The 23,931-nt window shown below is 34.7% G+C and overlaps 2 protein-coding genes and 1 long non-coding RNA gene across 3 annotated transcripts; 1 reads left to right on the top strand and 2 right to left on the bottom strand.

The window, feature by feature from the left end:
• Positions 1-6,438: 6,438 nt before the first annotated feature.
• Positions 6,439-7,218, bottom strand: LOC110892934. Its single transcript, XM_022140065.1, has one exon. The coding sequence runs from the start codon at positions 7,216-7,218 to the stop codon at positions 6,439-6,441; it is 780 nt and encodes a 259-aa protein (XP_021995757.1).
• A 9,089-nt stretch (positions 7,219-16,307) lies between these two features.
• LOC110896737 lies at positions 16,308-18,196 on the bottom strand. Its single transcript, XR_002568127.2, has 5 exons — positions 18,059-18,196; positions 17,161-17,220; positions 16,963-17,069; positions 16,505-16,587; positions 16,308-16,383 (listed from the first exon to the last, which is right to left on the bottom strand). It is a non-coding gene; the product is annotated as an uncharacterized LOC110896737 (long non-coding RNA).
• Positions 18,197-23,147: 4,951 nt separating this feature from the next.
• Positions 23,148-23,834, top strand: LOC110892933. The gene has a single exon (XM_022140064.1). The coding sequence runs from the start codon at positions 23,148-23,150 to the stop codon at positions 23,832-23,834; it is 687 nt and encodes a 228-aa protein (XP_021995756.1).
• Positions 23,835-23,931: the final 97 nt, after the last annotated feature.

Below are 23,931 nucleotides of genomic sequence, written 5' to 3'. Positions count from 1 at the left end.
ACACATACTTAATTAACACACACACACACACACACATATATATATATATATATATATATAGCTACCACTGGAACATAAACCAAATGGTCCAATGCCTCCGCTGACGACAGAACCAGTTGAAGCGGGAGTCCAATGTGAAGTAGCCGGGGAATACCACCCTGATGTGGATGTGTAAGCGGTGTGGTCCAAAGGTGATCATAATGTCAGCTGCAAATCTGAATCCAAGATATTTTGAACTATAACTAGTACATGTTATTATACACATAATACAGTTAATTAAAGTGAATGCTATTATACACATATTCCAGTTTAGTCTATACACATACTAAAACCCTATAATCAAAGTTCCTATTAATACACATTATCCCGTTAATCAAGTTCCCTCAAATCTCATTATCAAAGTGAATGTTCTTATACACAAATCCATTATCAAAGTTCCAGTTTCTATTCCATTTTCTATATAAGATCAATCCTGCTTATTAAATCCAAAAATCCTGTAGAACAAGATCAAAGTGAATGTTATTAAACATAATGCTGCTTATTAAATCCAGTTTCTATATAAGATCAAGCAAACAACAATTAAACATAATGCTGCTTATTAAATCCAATAATACTATTTATCCACATATTAAATGTTCTTACACATACTCCTGTTTATACACAAATCCACTAATTTGTGAAATCAAATCCAACCCAATGTTATTAAAGTTCAATGTTCTTAAATGTTCCTTAGCCGATTTAAGAACTTCAATGTTTTCCCCAAAAATCAACCAAAACCCGATATCACTATTGAACTGCAATTAAGTTAAGGAATATTGGATTTAAATAATCTCAACTATTCGTCGTTGGCCGCCAACAGTCCCAACTTCAAAAATAACCACTAGCAGTCTCAACTATTTACATATTGAACTCCAATAGACCTTGACTAACAGAACCGTAACGCCGTCAGTCTCCGGTCATTGGAAAAACTTTTTTTGGCCGGAAAACTCCTTTTTGGCCAGAAAACTCAACCTTTTCGTCCCAAACGTTTTTGTAACCTTATTACGAACCTTTAGGAACCTTTTTCTAGTAAAAGCCACAATTAGTGAAGTCGCCGGAAAACTCCTTTTTCGCCAGAAAACTCAACTTTTATGCCTAAAAACTCAACATTTTCGTCCTAAACCTCTTTATAACCTTAGATCGGACCTTTAGGAACCTTTTTCTAGCCAAAAACGGTTTTTCGGCGACCGAAAACTAACGACGTTCGGATTCTGTTAGTCAGGGTACATTGGAGGCCAATATGTTAATAGTTGGGATTGCCAAGGGTTATTTTGAAAGTTGGGACTATTGACGGTCAATGGCGAATAGTTGGGATTACTAAAATCCAATATTCCTTAAGTAAAATCAAACTGAAATTAAACTTTTTTAATCTCGTATACACATAAGTATTCAAGTTTCCCTCGAGAATCAACCAAAACTCGATCCCTATTCATCTTAACCAGTGATACACAAAAACCGTAAACAACTTGAATTACCCTATAGTAGACGAGATCGGAAAAGCAACTGATACAGGAAAACCATTTTAACGGAAGAAGTGGCCGGAGATGAGCTAGAGGGAGATGAGGTGGAGGAGAAGTGGCTTGGGGTGACTAAATGAAGACGGGTTCGTTTAGGGGAGGGTACGGTTTATGTGGCTATAAAATGATGGTGAAATGACCATAGTACCATTCTTCCGTTTAACTGAGGTAACGTAATATTCCTTTAATTAACGGAAGCGTAACCACATGGAGTCAAAATGCAACAAAAGGACAATTTATGTATGCAACACAAAAAGTCTTTGCTAGAGGGAAGCAAAGTGAAAAGTGGCCCAAACCACAGGGAGGAAAACTGTATTTAACTCTAAACTAAATTCTAATAATATCAATCAACAATCATCGATTGTTACTAGCGATACTTTCACTGAAGGTGGTATCCTTTGATGACGCTTTCATCGCTAATCCATCGGTAAATCTCATTCTGGCCACATAACGCCTGTCGCTGATCATTCAAAATATAACTAAAAGTTTTAATTTCCGTCGATGTCCATAACTAAATTAGTGACAAAACGTCAATCCAATTGAGATCTATATTTAATAGGTTTTTTTAATGGGGAATTTATTTTATTCATTTTTTGTCTGTAGGATTTAAATCTAAAATCTTCTCGTCAGTTTCAGATGTTTAAAGGTTTTGTATTTACTAATGAACTATCACCTCATTGTTATAAAGGGTTTATAAGGCTGGAAGGTATGGTGTGGGGAGGATGGGCCGCTACGTCTCCTGCCACGTAAGCGGGTATGAGGATGGGCCTAAAGGGGATGGACCAAGAGGGTGGGGGATGGGGCTATATATATATATATATATATATATATATATATATATATATATATATATATATATATATATATATATATATATATATATATATATATATATATATATATAGGTATGTGTGTGATGGAAGGGGACGTTGAGAACGACTGCAGGGAGCCGCTGAAGACGGGGACATGCCAAGGGGGCGGTGTTCCGGGGCGGCGCCGTTAGGGATGAGATTTTTTTTCGAAATACCGGTTCCGGTACTGATCATAAACGGTACCGGTATCGGTAATAGATTTTTTGAAATTCGGTATCGGCACCGATATTTTTCGGTAAATACCAGTATTAATACCGAATTTAATAATGAATTTATGTATTTTGCTATTATCTTAGATCCCACTATAAAGTTATATTTTCTTGAACATTGTTTTACAAAAACGAATATCAAATTTCTTTTGTTTGGTTATTTTTAATCAATTATGATGATTTTTTAGACATGTTGGAATTTGGATGTTAAAAGTCGAACCCATAGATGTTTACCTTTTGATTTTTTTGACTACTTAATATGTTTACCTTTTGTTTACATTCCTCTACATATTACTCTAATTCAGTTAATAATGGATGGTGGGTTGCACATGAAATTTTTTAGGTAAAAGAATGGATGACACCAAAGCGGTACAAATGTGGTAAAGTACCGAAATACCAGTACCGATACCGGTACCGTACTAGTACCGAATCTATAAATACGGTACGGTAATCGGTATCAACATTTCCTCAATTTCAGTAACGGTATTTACGGTATCGGTACCGGTATCGTACCGATCTCATCCCTAGGCACCGTGCCTCGCCGGCCCTTGGCCGTCCCCCATACCGATTGGTCTAATAGAAAGATGTGTTAATGTAGGAAGGTAAGGAAATAATGTTGACTTGGATTAAATGAGGTGAATTAAAACAAAATTGGAGGCGGTGGGTTTGTTTAAAGGTATTCTAGTGTATTCAAGACAATAGTTTTTCTATTCCCATATTCCCCTCTCCCCCATTTTAAAACATTAATAACTCTTTCATGCGACATTATTTTTTTATAAAAATTGCACCACAAAACGGGTGTTTTTTATCTTTAAAATGACTATACTATTGTTATACATTTTGAAAAAAAAATCGAAACCCAGATGCATAAAACACAATGGATGTCACAACATACTATAACACAATGAAAAATCAAATTCAAAAACGCAATGTACTAAAAACACAAAAAAAATATGTTTTTTCATTGTGATATAAAACGTAATGGATTAAAACATATAAAAATGTTTTTTCATCATTTTGTAAAGGGAAATTGGCCTGTAATAATCCCACCTAGACCTTATTGGCCATTAATAATCCCACCTCAGAATATTCCCTCCACCAGTCCCACCTTTCACATATTTTTCCTACAACGGTCCCCCGTTAAAAAAACTTAACGGAGTTAAGCTTTTTTCCAAATTACAAACAGATTTTTTAGGGCTTTTCATAAGAACAGCAATACGAGTTCATTGATGTAAAACTTGCCTCGAAACGGTGCTCCAAACGAAGGAAATGGCGCTTCAATTCGGGTGTTTAAATTTCCAATTAACCAAAATCAAGTCACTTGAAGCACCATTTCGAAGTATGTTTTACATCAATGGACTCGTATCATCGTTCCGCTCAAAAGCCCTAAAAATCTGTTTGTAATTTGGAAAAAAGCTTAACTCCGTTAAGTTTTTTTAACGGGGGACCATTGTAGGAAAAATATGTGAAAGGTGGGACTGGTGGGGGGAATATTCTGAGGTGGGATTATTAATGGCCAATAAGGTCTAGGTGGGATTATTACAGGCCAATCCCCTTTTGTAAAACGCAATGACTTAAAAACACACAAAAAATGTGTTTTTTCATTATTTTACACAACACAATGATTTAAAAATATACAAAAAATGTGTTTTTTCATTCTTTTGTAAAACGTAATAACTTAAAAACACAATAAGATGTGTTTTTTGATTGTTTTATAAAACGTAATAGACTAAAAACGCACAAAAATGTATTTTATCATTATTTTGTAAAACACAATGGACAAAAAAAATACAAAACATCGATTTTCTCATTCGTTTGTAAAATGCAATGGATTAAAAACATAAAAATATGTTTTTTCATTGTCTTATAAAACGTAATGGACTAAAGATACAATTTTTCAACACCGTTAGAATCCCTAAACGCTTACTTTGTAACCTTTTGAGTCCAATTTTTCAACACCGTTAGAATATACTGTTAGTTTTTCTTGAAAAGACTAAAATGCCCCTAACATTTAAATAAAACATAAAAATAAAAAACATAATAGAGTAAACTGCAATTTTACCCCCTGGGGTTTAAGCCAATTGGCACTCTGACCCTCACCCTGGAAAATATTGCTATCTGACCCCCAACGTTGTTGTTCTGTCGCAAGATTACCCCTCCGTCCATCCAACATTATTATGACTGTTAGTCTTTGTTGAAATGTCCATTTTACCCTCTCCATCTTCCTTCTTCCTCCTCAAATAAAAACCTAGTCTCCTTACTTGCTTCTTCAATCGCTGTTACCCCCAAATTTCTTCAATCGCTGTTACCCCCAAATCTTAAATCGTGCTCCCCCAATTCTTCAATCGCTCCCCCAAATCTTCAATCGCTCTTTAATTCCTTGTTGGTTGAAATGTCTAGCTCTTCTTCCACTGTGCTTCGATCGAAGGAAACAATGGTGAAAACCCAACCCTCAGACATTATCTGTCCGTGTGGTGGGAAAAATGTTTACAAACAGTCAGAAACGAAGGCTAATCCTAGAAGATGGTATCTTCGATGTGTAAGTGAATTATGTTTTATGCATATGAAAGTAGTTGTCTGATTGTTACTGAGTTGTGGTGTTGATAATGATGTTCGATTATAGATTGGAGGATGTGGATTCCTCAGATGGGCTAATGTTGGTGAAGAATAGGGATGTCCAATTGTCGAGAGGTAATGCCTGCTTTAATTCAAAGCATCAAAGATAAGGATGAGTTGGCTAAGTGCAAAGACCAATTGGCTCAGTACAAGAATGACGATGTGTTCAAATGGAAGATGTACTTAGGGATTACTTGGGTCTTGATTGTGCTAGTTTATTTGCTTAAGTAGTTAAATGTAGAGAAATTGGATTAGTATGTGTATTTTCACCCTACTTGTAACTGAGTTTTCCAGTTATTGCAATGGTCTTTTTCAAGTTCTTACTGTATCTTTGTTTTGGTAGCCTGAATGTAATGTTGTAGCTATTGCTGAGAATGAGAAAGATATTGATAAGGATGAAGATGTTGTTACAGCTGAAGAACCAGACAATTATGTATACTTTGAGGATCAAGACTCTGAGATACTCAGACCTTACCTAGAGCAACAAACAGAGAATGAAAAGACATCCGAAGATCCGACAAAAGGGGACCTTGAAGTGTTGGAACATGCATGGGATTACACTTATTGGGATGAAGAGGATGATTGGTACCACAATCCATATGAAGGGGAGCATGGTTCTGATTCGGATTGGTCTTGTTTGGATGATTGTCACTGGAAATAGGGTAGAAAGCAACATGTAGATTTGTTTTATGTTGTATTTTGGACCACTAAATTAGGGAATTTGTACTAAAGCTTGCAATGTAATTGAATTACTTTCCGTCGAAATTATGTTTGGACACAAATGTGAATTTTCTAAAATGCAGCCATATGAAAACAACCAAACATTTTCATGACAACATAATAAAGTTACAAACATAGTCATAAGTGCAGAAATGAAAACAAACATTGTCTTTAACAAACTCGACAAACATCCATACAACTACAGATATTACAAACCATAAAAAACTTCCATCAATCATAAAGATTGTCAATTGGGGCACCTTGAGTGGCAGTGTATGATTCTTGTGAAGCAGCAGATTGTTCACACCCTTGTCCTTTGCAGCTCCTGACATTGTGACCCAGGTTTCCACAATTACCACACTTGGTGCTGGTTCCCTTTCTGGTCATTTTACCTCCTTTGTCGAACTTCTTCTCAAGCTCTTTTTCACCAAATGCCTTCTTTCGTTTCTTCTTTGGCCTTCAAACCTATGTATGATGCTTTGGTGGGATGAGTGTTGTTGGACACTGAGAAGGAGTCCACATCTCTGGCCCATTGATTGGCTCTATGACATTCTCATAAACTTTCTTCCATGTTGACAACCAATAAACATCCGAAACCCACTCTTCTGGTATACCAACATCAATGCTATTCCTTAACATATCCCATATGGCTGCAAAAGCATGTTTGCAAGGCATCCCTGTCAAGTCCCACTTCCTGCATGCACAAGTTTTATTTTTAACATTCACAACACACTGTGATCTTGGACCTGTTACTTGATACTTGTCTGTATCAACCATTAAAACAAACATTTCAGATGCCTGTTTCTTGATCCCATCGAAGACCTCAATGGCATGAGGTGTCAGTGGCCCCATACACTTTGCTTTCATTTTCTTTACATTCACTATCATCTTGGTCATGTACTCCCTAATGAATTCTAAGCATGTGCTAATCGGCTTGTCCCCTGCACCTATGATTTGTCTGTTAAAAACATCACATATGTTGTTTAGCAACAAATCACATTTAGCTCTTCCAGAAAAATATGCTCTTGACCAAGTGGTGTATGGGATCTCATTCAGCCAGTCATACATAGCCCGTTCTATTGTCTTAATTTCTTCCATAGCCTTGTTAAAATATGGAATGAAGGTCTTCTTACCGGCTGACCAAAGCAAATTCTTGTAAACATCTCCACGCCACTTGGATTTCATGTTCTCATGAATGTGCCTCAAACAAAACCTGTGCTCAACATTAGGAAAAACTGCTAGCATGGCTGGAATCAGACCTTGTAATACAAATTGCAAAAATATTCCTGTTATTTTTCAAGCAAAGTTAAAGGGAAGTTAGGAATTAACATGTAATAATGGATTACCTTTTGTCTGTCACTGATGAAGGTGAAACAAGAATCAACCGTGCACCTTAGGTCATCTCTTAAAAGTTGCAAAAACCATTTCCAACTTTGTGTTGTTTATGCCTCAACAAGAGCATAACAAACTGGATATATGCTATTGTTCCCATCTATACCAACAGCACTCAAGATCTATCCAGGAAAAGGACATTTCATAAAACAACCATCGACACACAGCAATGGTCTTCCAATCATCTTAAATCCTCTCATCATAGATGCAGAACAAACATATATCCTGCGAAACTGCCTAGTAGGACTACCTGGGTTCCCACATGGCTCCACATTTATCTTAATTGTACTACCTAGGTTGGCTTTGAGAAGTTCATCACAGTATGACCTTTGAAGACCATACTGTTCTTGGTAATCACCATAAATCCTGGTAGTTGCTATCCTCTTGGCTCTGAACACCTTATATAGTGATATTTCTAGCTGATACTTCAAGTTGACTTTGAATTGCTTGAATTGGCATCTCTCTGTTGCTTTCAATCATAGGTTGGATCTCCCTGGCAATCGAACTCATTATGTACAATGATACGTCCCTTGTTGTCAAACAATTATGTTGATTATGAACTATCTTCACACACCACTTCTCCTTAGCCGTCTTCCTTGAGATGTGAACTGCCCAAGGGCAGGTGGGCTTTGTATGCCTTTTAAGGTGCTTGTATTTTTGCCCTACCTTGTTGATTTTACTATTTTGCCCGTCATCTCCTTTTTCTTGCAGCACCAAGTAGTGGTGGATTACTACCGAAACATATTACTCTATACCTTAACAACTCGTTTTTTAGGATAAAAACATCCCTCCTAGCCTTCAGAGCATAGTTTTTGACCATCTCGTTCATCTTACTCTTGTCATCGATAAGCTGACCAACAAAGAAGGGCACATCATCTGCACCCTTCTCTTTGATAGCAGCCTTCCTTTTCCTCCTTATCTTTCGGGCAACCCTATCTCTAAGTGTTGTATTGTCATCAGACCCACTTTCAAAGTCCTCCAGGTCTACAGAAAGATGACCTTCTTCATTTCTCTCATCATCATGATCCCCATCACTTGAACCATACAGTTCTTCCCTAGTAAATTCTACATTAGCCATGAACCTCTGCATATCGTCTTCTATTTCATAAACCATATTATCTTCCTCAACATACTCATAATCAGGATCACTTTCTTCATCCTCTTCATTCTGATCTTCACTTTCTTCCTCATTTTCATTCAGACTTTCATATTCATTTTGTATTAACAATGATGCTGGAACAATTTCTTTACATGGCCCTGCAGGAACTTCATTAGACTCCATCAAGATTGTTGACCTCCGGTGTTCAACATGCATGTCTATCAGGTGGACTCCTTGACGCACGTGATCAAACATAGATTATAAATCAACATCACATTTTAATGTCCTAAGACCAAAATCCAAAGAACAGTAAGGTTCCTTGTAATGAATGCAAAAAAAGAGACCATCATTGTAGCCTATTTTCTTAATCATCTCCTCTAAAACATCCATAGTCAGCACACGAAAATCTACATGACCAATGTAGTTCATCTTTCCATCTAAGTATTCCCTATTTGGGTTTTCTACAAAATTACCTCCATGGTGTAATTTAATTGTAAATTGACTTTGAGTTTCACCTGTAAACAAACATCAACAACATATTAACACAGCAAAAGGTTCAAATTTTACCTTAATCAGACCCTGTGAGCTTGCATGTCACTCACGGTACATCTCGTCTGGTTCGAAATACTGATCTTCAGCTCTAATCTTCCATAATCGAAGATCCATGCTCGTAACAGAGTGACAATCGATTGTAATTGTTCAAATGTGCAAGATCGCCTTGTACAGAGTGATAATTTTAGAACTATGTTAGGTTGAGGGGTTCATACTGATGAAATGTGAAAGATAAAAGGATGCAAGTAAGGATTAGGGTCAAATTACCTGTTTGCCCTTTGACCGTTTAAAGAAAACGTTGGAATCTAGCGGAAACATAGGCCCGGGGGTAATCTTGCGACAGAACAACAACGTTGGGGGTCGGATAGCAATATTTTCCAGGGAGGGGGTCAGAGTGCCAATTGGCTTAAACCCCAGGTTGTAAAATTGCAGTTTACTCAACATAATATATAAACCTACATCTACTCTCTCTTTCCCACTAATCAATCACACACACTCTCCCTCTTTTCTTTCTCTCTCTGCAGAAAACAATAACCCTCATCACCACCATACACCGCCACGAGACCACCACTACAACCACCTCCACTGCAACTGCCACTACTAGCCAATACAACCACCGCCATCACCAACCACACCACCCACAACCGCAGCACCACCGCACCACCAATACTTCCACCGTCAACACCACTACACCTCCACCGTCACCACCACACCACCCTCCACCACTGCACCTCCACCGTCACCACCACACCACCCACAACCGCTGCACCACTAAAACGAGCCCTAATCCTTATAATCCTAAATTGAAACAATCCAACAAGTGAGTACAAAATTATGATGGGGTTTTTAATTAAGCTCAGAAAATGATTTCAAAACATATAAGAATTATCAGAATTGACAGAGATTGAATGGGTTGCAGCTTTACCTGAGTTATTGAGTTTCCCAATGGGGATCCGACTCGAACACAGGTTGCAGAAACTATTAACTTGAGAGTGTCGATGATTGAAAAAGGTTCCGGGGTGAGATTGGAACACACAATTTATACAGAACGTTTATGGAATGGGTCTGAGGAATAAATATTCGAGATTAATTGCATTTATTTGGCCTAATTGTAACTGAACGGACGGTCGCTGGATTTCGCGAATTGAATGGAAATGTTGGCCGGAGAACAGAACCGGAAAGGCTCGTTGTTTGAGGTGGCTGTTGATGGGGAGAGAGAAGATGTATGTATGGAGGTGGGTGTTGATGGAGAGAGAGAGAGAGAGCGATGGGAGAGAAAGAGATAGGATATTGCAGATTTTTTTTGTGTTTAAATATATATAAAAAGGTGAAATAATACCTTGTGCATAAAAAGTTGTACCATGTCTGTAAATGACTAAAACACTCTTGTAGTTAACAGACTTAGTGGATGGAGTTAAAAATTTGGACTCAAAAGGTTACAAAATAAGCGTTTAGGGACTCGGGGCGTTAAACATTTTGATTTTATACTCAAGTGATTAAAACCATTAAAACATAGGGACTCAAAAAAAAATTCTCTTAACTAAAATGTTGTTCCCCTTTATTTTTCAATTTTTACAAGATATAACACCTAGATAGATTCTTATCCTTCACTTAGCAAGTTCAAACTTCTTATTTGATCTTGTCCTTGTTATCAATTTCTAATAGTTATGAGTAAAATTTAAGTTGCAAAATGATTTAATTTAATCTATTATTATGTGGTTCCAACTTACGTTGTTGACACGGCTTTGACACGGTATTGTTGCGTTTTGACCATTTAAAAATGAGTTAGTTTTTATATTCTTATTATGTGAATATCCCAAAATGCGAAACAAACCATAGATCATGATTTAACTAGGATTCGTAATCTTTTTATTTTGTTTCTATGGGAATACCAACCCACGACTTGAAATAAAAATAAGTCAGAAATAACTTGCTAGTGTTCATACAAGTCAAACGAACATAACAAATCAGTCAATCATACACGCTTTTTTTGTGATCTTTCATGGTTAATATGTGGAGCAGGGATTTTGGAATCTCTCTTCATAGAAGTTTACGTAATCGATTTTTTTTTTCCTAAGAAATATATATATAAATTGTAGAACAACAACGTAAGCTTTAATGAATGAAATAAACTATACCATCTTACGTTGTTAAACAAAAATACTATAAAAAGAAAATGCTTGTGCTCTCATTTCTTATCGACTTCTAAGCGAATAAAATAATGTAAAAAACACATTTAATGGACCCAAAGGGCTGACCGTCTCCTAGAGTTCGGGTGCCCTGTGCCAGTAGATAGGTCATGGGCCAATCTAAAAAGATTCAATAAAACGATGATAATTGTAAAACGATGTAATTGTAATATCACTAAACAAAACAAAATAATGTAGTAAAATCATCTATTTAGATAGGTCATGGGCCAATCTAAAAAGGTCACTATAAAACTTTGTTTAATTGGGTTAGATTTTAGTAGAGAAGGTTAAAGGGTTTTAAACTTAATAAATTTTCAATCAAAAAGTGATTTTGTTTAGATGTTTTGATTGCTAATGGTTCAATTGCTTCGTGATACATAGTATTTTTTCTTCATTATTATGTGAGCCGAGGAAGCGAATGCGAAATGAGGAGAATTTTAGTTGAGGTAAATTCTTCAAACCTAAACAGTTAATTTACTCATTTAGTTGTCAAATATATATATATATATAGGGTAGGGATCCTAAGAGAAGTCCATCCTATATGAGAAACTTGAGAAGCATTCTGGACCACACATTTTTCTAAGCCTTTCGTAATATACACATATGTATAGTTTAAAATTGACTATATACATATGTGTATAACTCAATATACATATATGTATATAGTCAATTTTAAACTATACATATGTGTATATTACGAAAGGCTTAGAAAAATGTGTGGTCCAGAATGCTTCTCAAGTTTCTCAACTAGCATATCACTTCTCACATGATCCTTTTCCTATATATATATATATATATATATATATATATATATATATATATATATATATATATATATATATATATATATATATATATATATATATATATATATATATATATATATATATATATATATATATATAGGACAGGGTTCATGCGAGAACCACCTTTATTGCGAGAACCGCGAGAACCAATGTGAACAGGGGGCAATTTTGTAAATATCAAACATCTTTTAAAAATCCGCTTACCTGCGATTCCTTTTTACCACCGGACTTCAACCTAAATTAAATTACATTTAATCAAAACTTTCACATCCACTATCATCTCTATCATCTGAACTATGATTACATCTAAATATCTCAACATTTCTCAACCTGATTCACTCAACAGTTCGTCGATTACAATCGTTTACATCATCGTCCCGAATACATCATCACTTCACCATCATCAGTCCACCATATTGAAGCATCTGGATTGAGATTGTATCTTGTATCTCAGATTTGAGATTTTACCACCAGATATTTCATATTTCATCATATAATCGAGGTTAGTTCCCAAAATTCGTCCGGTGATTAAAGAATATATGATTCAATGAGTTTGTCACTACGTTGGTATCGTCGGGAGTCAATCACCGTCGGAATCGTTGCCACCAACGGAATCGTTGACGGATTTGTAATATAGATACTGTCATATAAATAGAGACACTGTTTGCAAGTTTATACAATTCTTTTATACTGTTATATGATAGATATTTTGTTGTTTATACTTTTATATGATATATAATTTGTCGATTCAAATTTCGTTTTGTATTGTATTGTATTGTGTGACATATAGTTATGCACATGTGCATATTTTTCCATCATAGGTTTAACATAATTGGATATTAAGGTAATTTTTGTGTAATATGTAGTTATGCACATATGCATAGATTGTAATAATAAGTTAATATGCACATGTGCATAATAGTGAATATGCTTTAACATAATTGGATATTAAGGTAATTTTTGTGTAATATGTAGTTATGCACATGTGCATAGATTGTAATAATAAGTCAATATGCACATGTGCATAATAGTCAATATGCACATGTGCATAATGTGCAATAACATGTGAATAAGGTAGTTAATGTTGATGCAGATGACATTGAAGGAGGACAAATAATGGGAAGTATACATTTAGAGAGGACAAAGGAAACAAATTGTAACATCACAAAAATCAGATTAAACCATCGTAACATGATGCTACATAGTTATGTGAATTTGTAAGTTTATACAATTTGTTTTTGCATGTTCATATGTTAACATGATGCTTAATTGTCGATTCAGATCTTTTAAATCGTAGTTTCATATCTGAATTAGCAAAAATGGTTTGATGTATATGATGTTCAAGGGATTCGAGGTGATTGTTGTGATACACCAAATTGTAATGTGGTAACTATGTGTGTGTGTGTGTTTTTTTTGTATGTAGGTTTTGTTACTGATTAAGTTTAAATATATTTGGTGGTGATACAGAATTTAAGTTGGGAATGGGTAGGTTGTTCGATTGAATCAGACTTTACCTGTTGATACTTTTTGTCATGTTAATGCACATGTGCACATAGTTATGCACATGTGCATAGTTAATATGGTGATGATAAAGTTGATGCATAGGTTGTTAACAAGGTCGTTTATGTTGATGCACATATGCATAGTTAATATAGTGATGATAAAGTTGATGCATAGGTTGTTAACAAGGTTGTTTATGTTAATGCACATGTGCATAGTGTATATGGTGATGATAGAGTTAATGTTAATGCACATATTCATTGATAATTTATGTTTATTGATCTTATTTTTTATTATTTTATTATTTTTTGTTGGTATTTTAGTTAATTATGGAATAAATTGTGTTTTTTATCATTGATGATTTGTTGTATGTATGAGTTGTTGATTTGAGAAACTGTGATTTTGATCATTGATGATTTGTTGTATGTATGAGTTGTTGATTTTGATGATTTGTTTTATGTATGAGTTGTTGATTTGATGTTCTTTCAGAAGTTAGGGCTTGGATTATAGTTATGAAATGATGAGTCGGTTCAAAGAGGAAGAGAGAAATGATAAAGCCATAAGGAATTTGCTTAAACTTTCAGAGAATAGGAGGTGTATTAACTGCAACAGTTTGTTAATTTTCCAATTGTGTTATTGCCTTTGTGTTGAGTATTATTGTACTATATCGCCATTTATACAGAATTTTGCTACCAATATTCCTAATATATCTCATGTTGTTTACTAAACAGGGACAACAATATGTGTGTACAAACATATGGACATTCGTTTGCACTACTTGCAGTGGAATCCAGTAAGTACTTACATGTTTTTTTAGAAACTAAGTGCATTAATGTGAACTTTTTAGTTTGTATGTTAAGTATATCTTTTAAAATTTCAGCTTATATTGCTTATAGAATTATGTTTTCTATTCCGGTAACGGTTACGTCGGCTGAAAGAAGTTTTTCTCAAATTATTTTCTTTTTTTTTTTTGGAAAAGGCCACAAGCTGTTAAGTCGCCTTAGGCCACCAAAATGGTTGAGCCGAAACTGGTAATATGTTTACTGCACATGTGCATATATGAAATGATTGATGTAATATATGTAATGTATGCAGGAAAAATATTCGAAACTGCTCATGGATTGACAACAAGGACGTATTTGATTAATTGGTTGACCGATGAAAAATATCAGGGAAATGATAGACGAATAGGCGTTGAAACAGGAGGAGTGTTGGAAGATGGTTGGTAAATGGGAAGAAGATCAGAAAGTGTGAGGTTGTGAACTAATGCGAATGTTATATGTAGGTAGTTTGTGGATATGCAATTCATAAAGACATTTTTTTGTTGTCTTGATGTCTTTTGATGGTAATATGTAGGTAATTTTTACGATAACGGTTAATATAAAAATTTTAACGTATACAATGACTTATATGGTGGTTGATGGGTTAAAAATATATTTGATTGTTCAGGTATATTGGTAATGTATAACGTATTACGGATGATAATGTTTGTTAATATATGATGTATTATGTTGTTTGGTAGAGGAAATGTTGGTATTGCACATGTGCGAAGTTTGATATAACATATCATATTACGTATGTGGTACCATATTACGTATGGGGTACCATATTGCATATGATGATGTATGTAAAGGAAAACGTATTATATGCAATTAAGATATTCATGTATGCACATGTGCATTGGTCGAAACAATAACAATATGTAGTGAAACATTAAACATGTATGCACATGTGCATTGTTTGAAAGAATAACCATGTGGATTGAAACAGTAAACATGTATGCACATGTGCATTTTTCAAAAAAGTAACCATGTTGGTAATATATGTTAGGTGGTTAATAATGAAATTACATACACTTATGTCTAATAAGTAATTGATACCAAAGTATGATGATCGTAATCATAGCAATCATAACCTATGAATACGTATACAGACAGTGCTACATGACTGTAAACAAAAATAATAATAATGTTAATGATGATGTAGGGTCTTTAGCATCATCAACATCTTCATCAGTATCATTGGAATCAACATCCTCCCAATGGTTAAACGTAATGTTTATAATAGGCATGTATTCAGCATCAACATCGGGTATCCAATATGGTGTGCCATTAGTTGTAGAAGTCGTAGTTGTTCCTGTATAAAGAAAAAGAAAAACATATAATATTATGATTAATGTGGTATATGGTGTGTATACGCACGATGTATAAATTTTTAACAAATTTTTTTTGGTGATGAGTATGGGGTGTTGGTAATTTGATGCACATGTGCATAATTATGTACTGATGGTTAATAGTTTATTTGTGATGATTATGGATTGTTTGCAACATAATGCACATGTGTATAATTATGTAATGTATGGAAATAAAAGTAATGAATGTGAAAAACAGTGATTTGTTTAATGCTTATTAGTAATGAATATGGGGTGTTGGTAATGTGATACACATGTATATGTTGGCAATGCACATGTGCATAATGTATACATTGCAATGTATAATAGGTGTGTTGAAAATGGAGTACATATAGTTAAAACATAATGACATTAAAAACTATGCATCGATAAGTTTAGATGGTATGGTTTTAATGTTGAAAACGGTGCGAACATTATGAAAACAAACAAGAATTGATGAAGATAAAATAACGGTGCGGACTTACCATTTGGGTTGACGTTACCCCAGTAAGTCTCAGGTTGAGGATGCACATGAGGATCACCGTATACCTCTGAGGTTGAGGTAAGCAAAATTCAATAAAGAAAAAAGTTTAACAAGATAATCCAAAGTTCCAAAATAATAGAACAATCTTTGAAGCTTGCGCCAACTCTCTTTGCAAGACCAAGCATATTTAGCGTGCCAATCACGTTCGTCTTTATTGTCTGTCAAGAATTACACATTCCTTAAGGTTCCGTTATAATCATTTTTGGAGGCATTAAGTGAAAGGGACATAACAAATTGTTGTAGTTTCTAGCTGCAATAAGGATGAGGACGAATACACACCTTTACAGCATTGTATTTATACAAAATCGATGAAGCAGGGCATGCAAGATGGTATATTTGATCGACCTCAACCAGCAATGGTTCTGTGACATTTGAAACAGTGTATATAATATGATCACTTTATAAGTAATAAAGATCTTGTATCAATACAAAATCGTATGATTTATGTATATATTTTCAGAATAAGATTACAACTTAGCACAACTTCAGAATCATATGTAGCAAGACAAATGTAATGGTTTGACTTTATGGTCAACTCTGTTACAGAAAACTATACATGAACAGCTTTAGTTGATATGACCCCACAATTTAATGTCAATCTACAAGTTGCAAACTAGCTTAGAAGAATATGGGTTGAAAATGTATCTATCGCACATAAAACCTTAATTTATAAAAGTTATCCATTTTGACCCGTTAACAACCCGCCCACTAAATGAAAATCGAAACTGTTACCATACCTTACGTCAATTAAGTCGGGGTATTTCGTTATGTCATCTGTAATGTCCTGTTCTGCGGTTGAAGATGTGTAGGTAATCACATAAGACATTCCAGCTTTTGTTGATGCCTGCAGAGTTTATTCGGTTTGAATCCATTATTCATTGAAAAAAAAGTTGCAAGCAATCAATATTGCAGACTGGATATGGCAAATGGTCAACCTGTAGGCCAATAACACTATCTTCCACCACTAAGCAGGCTTTCTCAGAAACACCTAGCATCTGGCAAGGTAAGAAAAACATTCAATCAAATGGAAGCACAAGTCCCGATCACATTATTAACAAAAAAAGTAATACAATGATGCACATGTGCATAAACTCAAATTTAATTACTAAAAAATATATTAATAATACTAAATAATCAACAGCTTCTAACCTTTTTATTTAACATTTACATATTCGTCTTCCGTTGCACATGTGCAGGATGGTGTATTTATACAAAAATCACGTTCCACACTCGAATTGCATCAGTAGTTATCAGCTCACAGACATTAGCAGTTCTCAGTAGTTCGTCTTCGTCCCGATTACATCAAATATGTTTATTTCCCTTGGAGAATCAAACATATTTATTTCCCTAATCATTGCTTGTACAAAAAACTACTTACCATTGCTCCAAATCTGGTAATTTGACACCAATTAACCAGTAATACAGTCCTGCATCAAGTTGATCCAATCACTCAACCTAACTAAGACTTCTAATTACAGCAATAGATGTCTACAGGGGTGTTTATCTCCATTATCATTGTTCTTACGAAAACTACTTATTAATTAACCAAATCTAGTATCACAAGAATTAGCAAAATACTATGTTGACCACAGGTGCATCAAGGCCATTGCTTTTGTCAAAACGGTTCGTATTTTAGCCCAATCCATTCGTATTTTAGCCCAATCCATTCGTAATCGAGTATTCCATTCGTAATTAGGGAAACACGATCAAAATCATCGAGGAGTGTGGCACAATTAGGGTTATAGGAGGAACAATGGTAGGAGGAATGACACAATTAGGGTTACAGGAGGAACAAAGTATCAGGAGGATCAATAGATGTATGGGGATCGATACCTGATGAATCAGAAGACGCTATATGCCACCGTAAACACTGTGCCGACTGCCACCACCGTGAAATATGTGAACGCCGACTACGTCTCTGCCGTGAAAACCACCATGAACGCCTCTACTCCGACGTGAAACCACCGTGAATGCGTCTCTGCCACTTGTGAAAATTGTGAACTGGTGAAACTCTTGAAACCCTAAAACAGAGAACAGTAACAAAAAAAGAGGAATGCGCGTGTTTTTATTATAAACATGTTATAATTACAAAAATGCCATGTGTTCACACTGGTTCTCGCGGTTCTCGCAATAAAGGGTGGTTCCTAACGGATCTTTGTCCTATATATATATATATATATAGGGATGAGTTATATGAAAAACCCCATCTTTTTTAAAAAACCTTGAAAACCCAACCTCATCCATTGATTTTGTTTCATCCAAGTAGATCAATGGTTGAGCTTTTTTTGGTGTCCTTTACATTTAAATAAAACCATAAATTAGAAAAAAGGTAAAGGAGAAGGGCATTTAAGGGATTAAAAATCTGACTTTTCTCTCACTCACATCAACTTTATTTCTCTTACACACACATCTTATCTCTCTCCTCTCTCCTCTCTCCTCTCTCTTCAATCAAGATCATGATGAACACCAAACACAACTTTCGATCTTCAAGTTCAGATCTACATCGTGGGAAAGAGAAAATGTTTGAAGATTGTTGTTTTAGAGTGAGAACGAGGACAGGATGAATGTTTTTAGAGAGATGAATTTTTTGTTTTAGAGAGAGAAACAACAATCTTCATCATGTTCATCTATAACACCAAGAACACACATACAAGTGTGTGAGAGAGAAGAAGTTTGAAGTATGTTGTTTTAGAGAGAGAACGATGACACACGCACAAGTGTGTGTGTGAGAAGAAGGTTTGAAGATCTTCTTCATGTTCATCGGACGGTTATAGATCCGGTAAGTGTTCTTGAAATATCATTTCACACTTGATTTTTTTGTTGAAATGGTTATTAATATGTTTTTGTGTGCTGAAAGTGTTTTAGTAATGGTTGTTAATATGATTTTGTATTTTAAACAAATCAAAAACTTTAGGATGAGATTTTGAACTGGTTTTTTGTTGGTTTGGTTGCTTGTTAGGGGCTTTTAATCTTAACAGTAGCTGTTTTTTTGTTGGTTTGGGTTGCTTGTTTGGGTTTTTGACCTGAATAGTAAGTGTTTTTTTGTTTGGTTGTTTGATTCACAGACCCAGGCCCATAACATGTGTTAAGCCCCCTGTTAGAATGTTATATAACGTGTGTTGATTTACAGAAACAAACCCATAAATATATTCAATTGACAAAGCTGGATGGATGTAGGCGAAGTTAATACGTGTTCTAGTAATGGTTAATGTTCATGAATTTTAAATAAATCTAAAACTTTAGGATGAGATTTTGAACGGGTTTTCTTGTTGGTTTGGTTGCTTGTTTGGGGCTTTTGATCTTAACAATAATTGTTTTTTTTGTTGGGTTGCTTGAATTACAGAGACAGACACATAACATGTGTTAAGCACCTGTTAGAATGATATATAACGTGTGTTGATTTACAGAAACAGATCCATAAAAGATATTCAATTGACAAGCTGGATGGATGAAGGCGACGTTAATGCGAGGACGTTGAATAAGTCACATCATTTGGAAAAGAAGTCTTCGTTCATTTATAATATGTGTTGGTGGTTCATGCTGTAATAGAACACCATGATGTAACGTGTAATATGAAACGAGCCATTTATGGTAACACATGTACCGGTAATTTTGGAATATATAATATTGTATTCATGTATAAGCTAGTGGTTTACAAAACACCATGATGTGTATATACTGATCTAATATGTGTTACAATTTGTCTGTTCGGAACATGTAATTGCTTAACATGTGACAAGGGTGAAAACAGTCGACGGGGGCGATGAGTTTAATGGGGAGCTTAGTTAATATCGTAATCTTGTTGTAACCCCACTTGTATACATATGATAACATGTAAGCATCCATTATAACCCGACTTATATTCATGTATATGAAAGTGGTTTGCAAAACACCATGATGTGCATATACTGACCGTAACACGTGAACAAGTTAACATGGAACATACAAGTTAATATCGTAACACCGTATACCTGAATAAAATGTGTTAAGCCTCTGTTATACCTGAATACATGAGTATAAGCTAGTGGTTTCCAAAACACCATATGTATATACATACTGTAACATGTGTTAAAGTGACTGAAAATGTATAACGTGTGTTAAGCATCTATTATAACGTGTGTTAAGACTTCCATAATAGATGAATAAACTACAATATCGTAACACCGTATACCTGGGATAAAATGTGTTAACCCTCTGTTATAATCTTGGTTTAACCTAACATGGTGTCATGTATAAGCTATTAGTTTCCAAAACACCATGATGTGTATATACATACTGTAACATGTGTTAAGCGACTGAAATGTATAACGTGTGTTAAGCATCTATTATAACGTGTGTAAAGACTTCCACAGTGGATGAATAAACTCCAATAGTAACTTAATAACAACAGAGTAAACATGATATAACGTGGGTTAAGCCTCTATTATAACATGTGTTGAGACTTCTAGAATGGATGCATAAACTTCAATAGTAACTGTAACAGTAAAGGTACAAATACGGGCGCCTCCAACAGAAAATGTGTTAAGTCTAGACCGTTTTAACATCGTGTACTAGAGAAAACAAGAAGAGTCTCACATTACATATTACTAGTAAACAAAAATACATAGCACTAATACGTGTTACGTTGTACATGGGTTTCATGTCACATGTAACACATGCATGTCCTGAAGTTCAAACTATAACACGTGTTAGTTGTGTTGTGTTGTAACATAAACATGGTCATGATCCTTAAGCATCTGATCCACATTTGACAAAACCAACGGTCCCGAGAATTGGATCTTGTTTCCCTTGTATCCATCACCATCCTAATAACAAAAAGATAAGATAACCGTTAAGTCGTTAACCACACATAACTATTAACACATTCATAGCCAGAAAATCTTTTTTCTCAAACAACATCACAACTTTTTAGCTAAATTGCAATCTTTTTCTCAAATAAAATCACAACACAACCAAAATCAGTTCATATGCAAACCAAGCATAACTTTTTAACATAAAAATAAAAACCTGTAAATTACATAAACATTTACCCCTTTTAAGAACCATTTTAACACACAAAAAAACATGTTTCATCTCTAAAACAACCATTACACAAAAACCTATTAACATCCAGGTTTTATGAATAATTTTTGATATTTTTTCGTCTTTTTTTTGAAAATTGTGAAAAGCAAGGAAAAAAGATTAAATATTTCAGAGATTTAAACCTGGGTTGCCTAGAACACTTCTTTTTCAATAGCACTGAAATATTATTACCTATAAACGTCCTTCTTTCTTTTGAAACAAAAATCAGTGGTATTGAAAATTAAAAATCTTTTGGCAACATTCTTAATTCTGGAAAAAATAAAACCAATTGTGAAGAACGAAAATCAAAGTAAATGGCAGTTAATCATCAAAACCAACTTATTATTGAAAGGAAACTAAAACCAAAATGAAAATATTTTGACAGCATCTTGATTCTTTGATTTCTACTTTGAAAATAACAACATCAACGACATAATCGTTGTACAAACCTGAAACATTTTCTTCATTGTCGTTGTCAAACTCGATGCCAAACTCTGGTAACATTAATTCAAGCATTGTTGGTGGAGGCTCCATGGTACATTAATGATGGATCTCGTACTAAAGATCTTGTTTAAGAAGATGAAGAGGATTAGAAAAATTTCCCTTTTAAAATAAATAAGCTAAAAGAAATTGGTGGTTGAACAATGATGTGAGATGCATTAATTAGAGTTGTCAAATCAAATGGGGATAAGAGCTTTTGGGTTGGGAGGTTAAATGTAAAGTTACAATTATACCCTCAAAAGCAAAAAGTATAGTCAAGTTGTCTGTGTATACGTGGCTGATTGTAGGCCTTTTGATGGGTTTCCAAAGTTTTCTCAAAATAGAGGGTTTTCTCCCTAGCATTATCCTCTATATATATATATATATATATATATATATATATATATATATATATATATATATATATATATTTATATTTATATATATAGGGTAAGGATAGTGTAAAAATGGCCTAAAGTGTGAGAAGTGTGAGAAGTGTACTATAACACTATATATAATACTCTATAACACCATATAAACACCGTATAACAATATGTAACACCATATAATACCATACAACACTATGTAACACTATATATCATTATACAACAAATATAACACTATACATCTATCATAGACATGCTATCAGACAACCTATAGTGTTATATTTGTTATATAATGATATATAGTGTTACAAAGTGTTATATGGTATTATATGGTGTTACATATTGTTATACAGTGTTTATATGGTGTTATATAGTATTATATATAGTATTATAACACTTCTCACATTTCTTACACTTTGAGCACTTTTTACAGGATCCTCTACCTATATATATATATATATTTCTAGAAAGGAGGTGGTTCTTGGCATATATGAGTAGGCGGTTTTTATCTTCGGCCAAGGTGGGCTACGACCCCTCTGTTTTTTTTTTTTTTTTTTTTTTTACTGAATTTTTTCATGTATTGAATCCACCCCCTGATTTTACCGAAAAATTAATTTCAAGATACGCCAATGTATATGAGAGCTCGGGAAGTGAAAGTATAATGAGATTACTAAATTAAGGTAACATCTTTAATCCTCAAATGGTATGCTACAACTGTTGTTGTTGCTATTATACATTGACATTGTGACAGGAGCTCTTACTTCATTATTATGTGAGCTGAGGAGATGGAAATCAAACGAGGAGATTTTTATGTGGTAAACTTCTTTTTAGTTGTCGAATATTATTTGATTTTGGGCACAAAAGTGGTTCTTGGCATCTATGCGAGCTTGGGAAGAGAAAACATGAGGAGATTGCTATCCAAATGTAAAATCTTAAACCGAAAAATGGTTTTGTTCAGATATTTTAATTGTTATTAATTAGTTGCTTTGTGACAAATGGTTCGGCCCATATTTGATGGTGTAGAAACGATCCAGTTACAGCAACTTAGAAACTTGATTGGCGGATTGGTCTTGACAACCGGAACTGATAGATGGGCTTGGAAATATGAACTGAATGGTATCTTTAATGTTGCTAGCTTAAAGAAAATACTTAGTTCAGTTAACCGTATACGACTCGTGAGAATATTTGAGTGGAACAATTGGGTTTCGAAGAAAGTTGGTTTTGTGGCTTGGCGAGCAGAGATGGAACGGCTACCAACCAAACATGCGTTATCAGTTCAGAACGTGCCGGTATTGGATCAAATGTGTGTGCTATGCGGAGACTGTATTGAAACGAGTGAACATATCTTTGTGTCGTGTCAGTTTGCACAGATGATTTGGCAGAATTTAGCAGGGTGGTGTATGATTCCTCCAATTTTTGCTTTTGGTATAAACGGCCTTCTCACTTTGCATGAAACAAGCTCGGGTTCAAGGAAAATGAGGAAAGCACTACATGCAGTCGCGTTGGTGACGTTTTGGAGCTTATGGAAGAGTAGGAATGAGGCCGTTTTCGGACAAATCGTTCCAAACTCTACGAAGCTGCTGGAGGAGATTAAAGCAATGGCGTACCTTTGGGTCAAGAATAGATCAAGAATGGCGACTTTATCTTGTGAGGATTGGAGTCGGTTTAACCTTGGTAGTTAGTATTTATGTAACCGATTATTGTATTTGGTATTGAACTTTATGTAAATTTGGTAGGTAGCGTCTTGCTACAATGAATAAAATTTTATCGGCCGTTCAA

This window comes from Helianthus annuus, chromosome 12 (assembly GCF_002127325.2).
Source record: "Helianthus annuus cultivar XRQ/B chromosome 12, HanXRQr2.0-SUNRISE, whole genome shotgun sequence".
NCBI classification, from domain to species: Eukaryota; Viridiplantae; Streptophyta; class Magnoliopsida; order Asterales; family Asteraceae; genus Helianthus; species Helianthus annuus.
Note: the sequence above shows the minus strand (reverse complement) of the source record. Positions and strands in the feature narration are given on the sequence as shown.

Coding starts and splice junctions, on each gene's coding strand:
- LOC110892933 (XM_022140064.1), top strand. CDS start 23,148: ATGGTTCGGCCCATATTTGATGGTGTAGAAACGATCCAGTTACAGCAA.
- LOC110892934 (XM_022140065.1), bottom strand. CDS start 7,218: ATGCTAGCAGTTTTTCCTAATGTTGAGCACAGGTTTTGTTTGAGGCAC.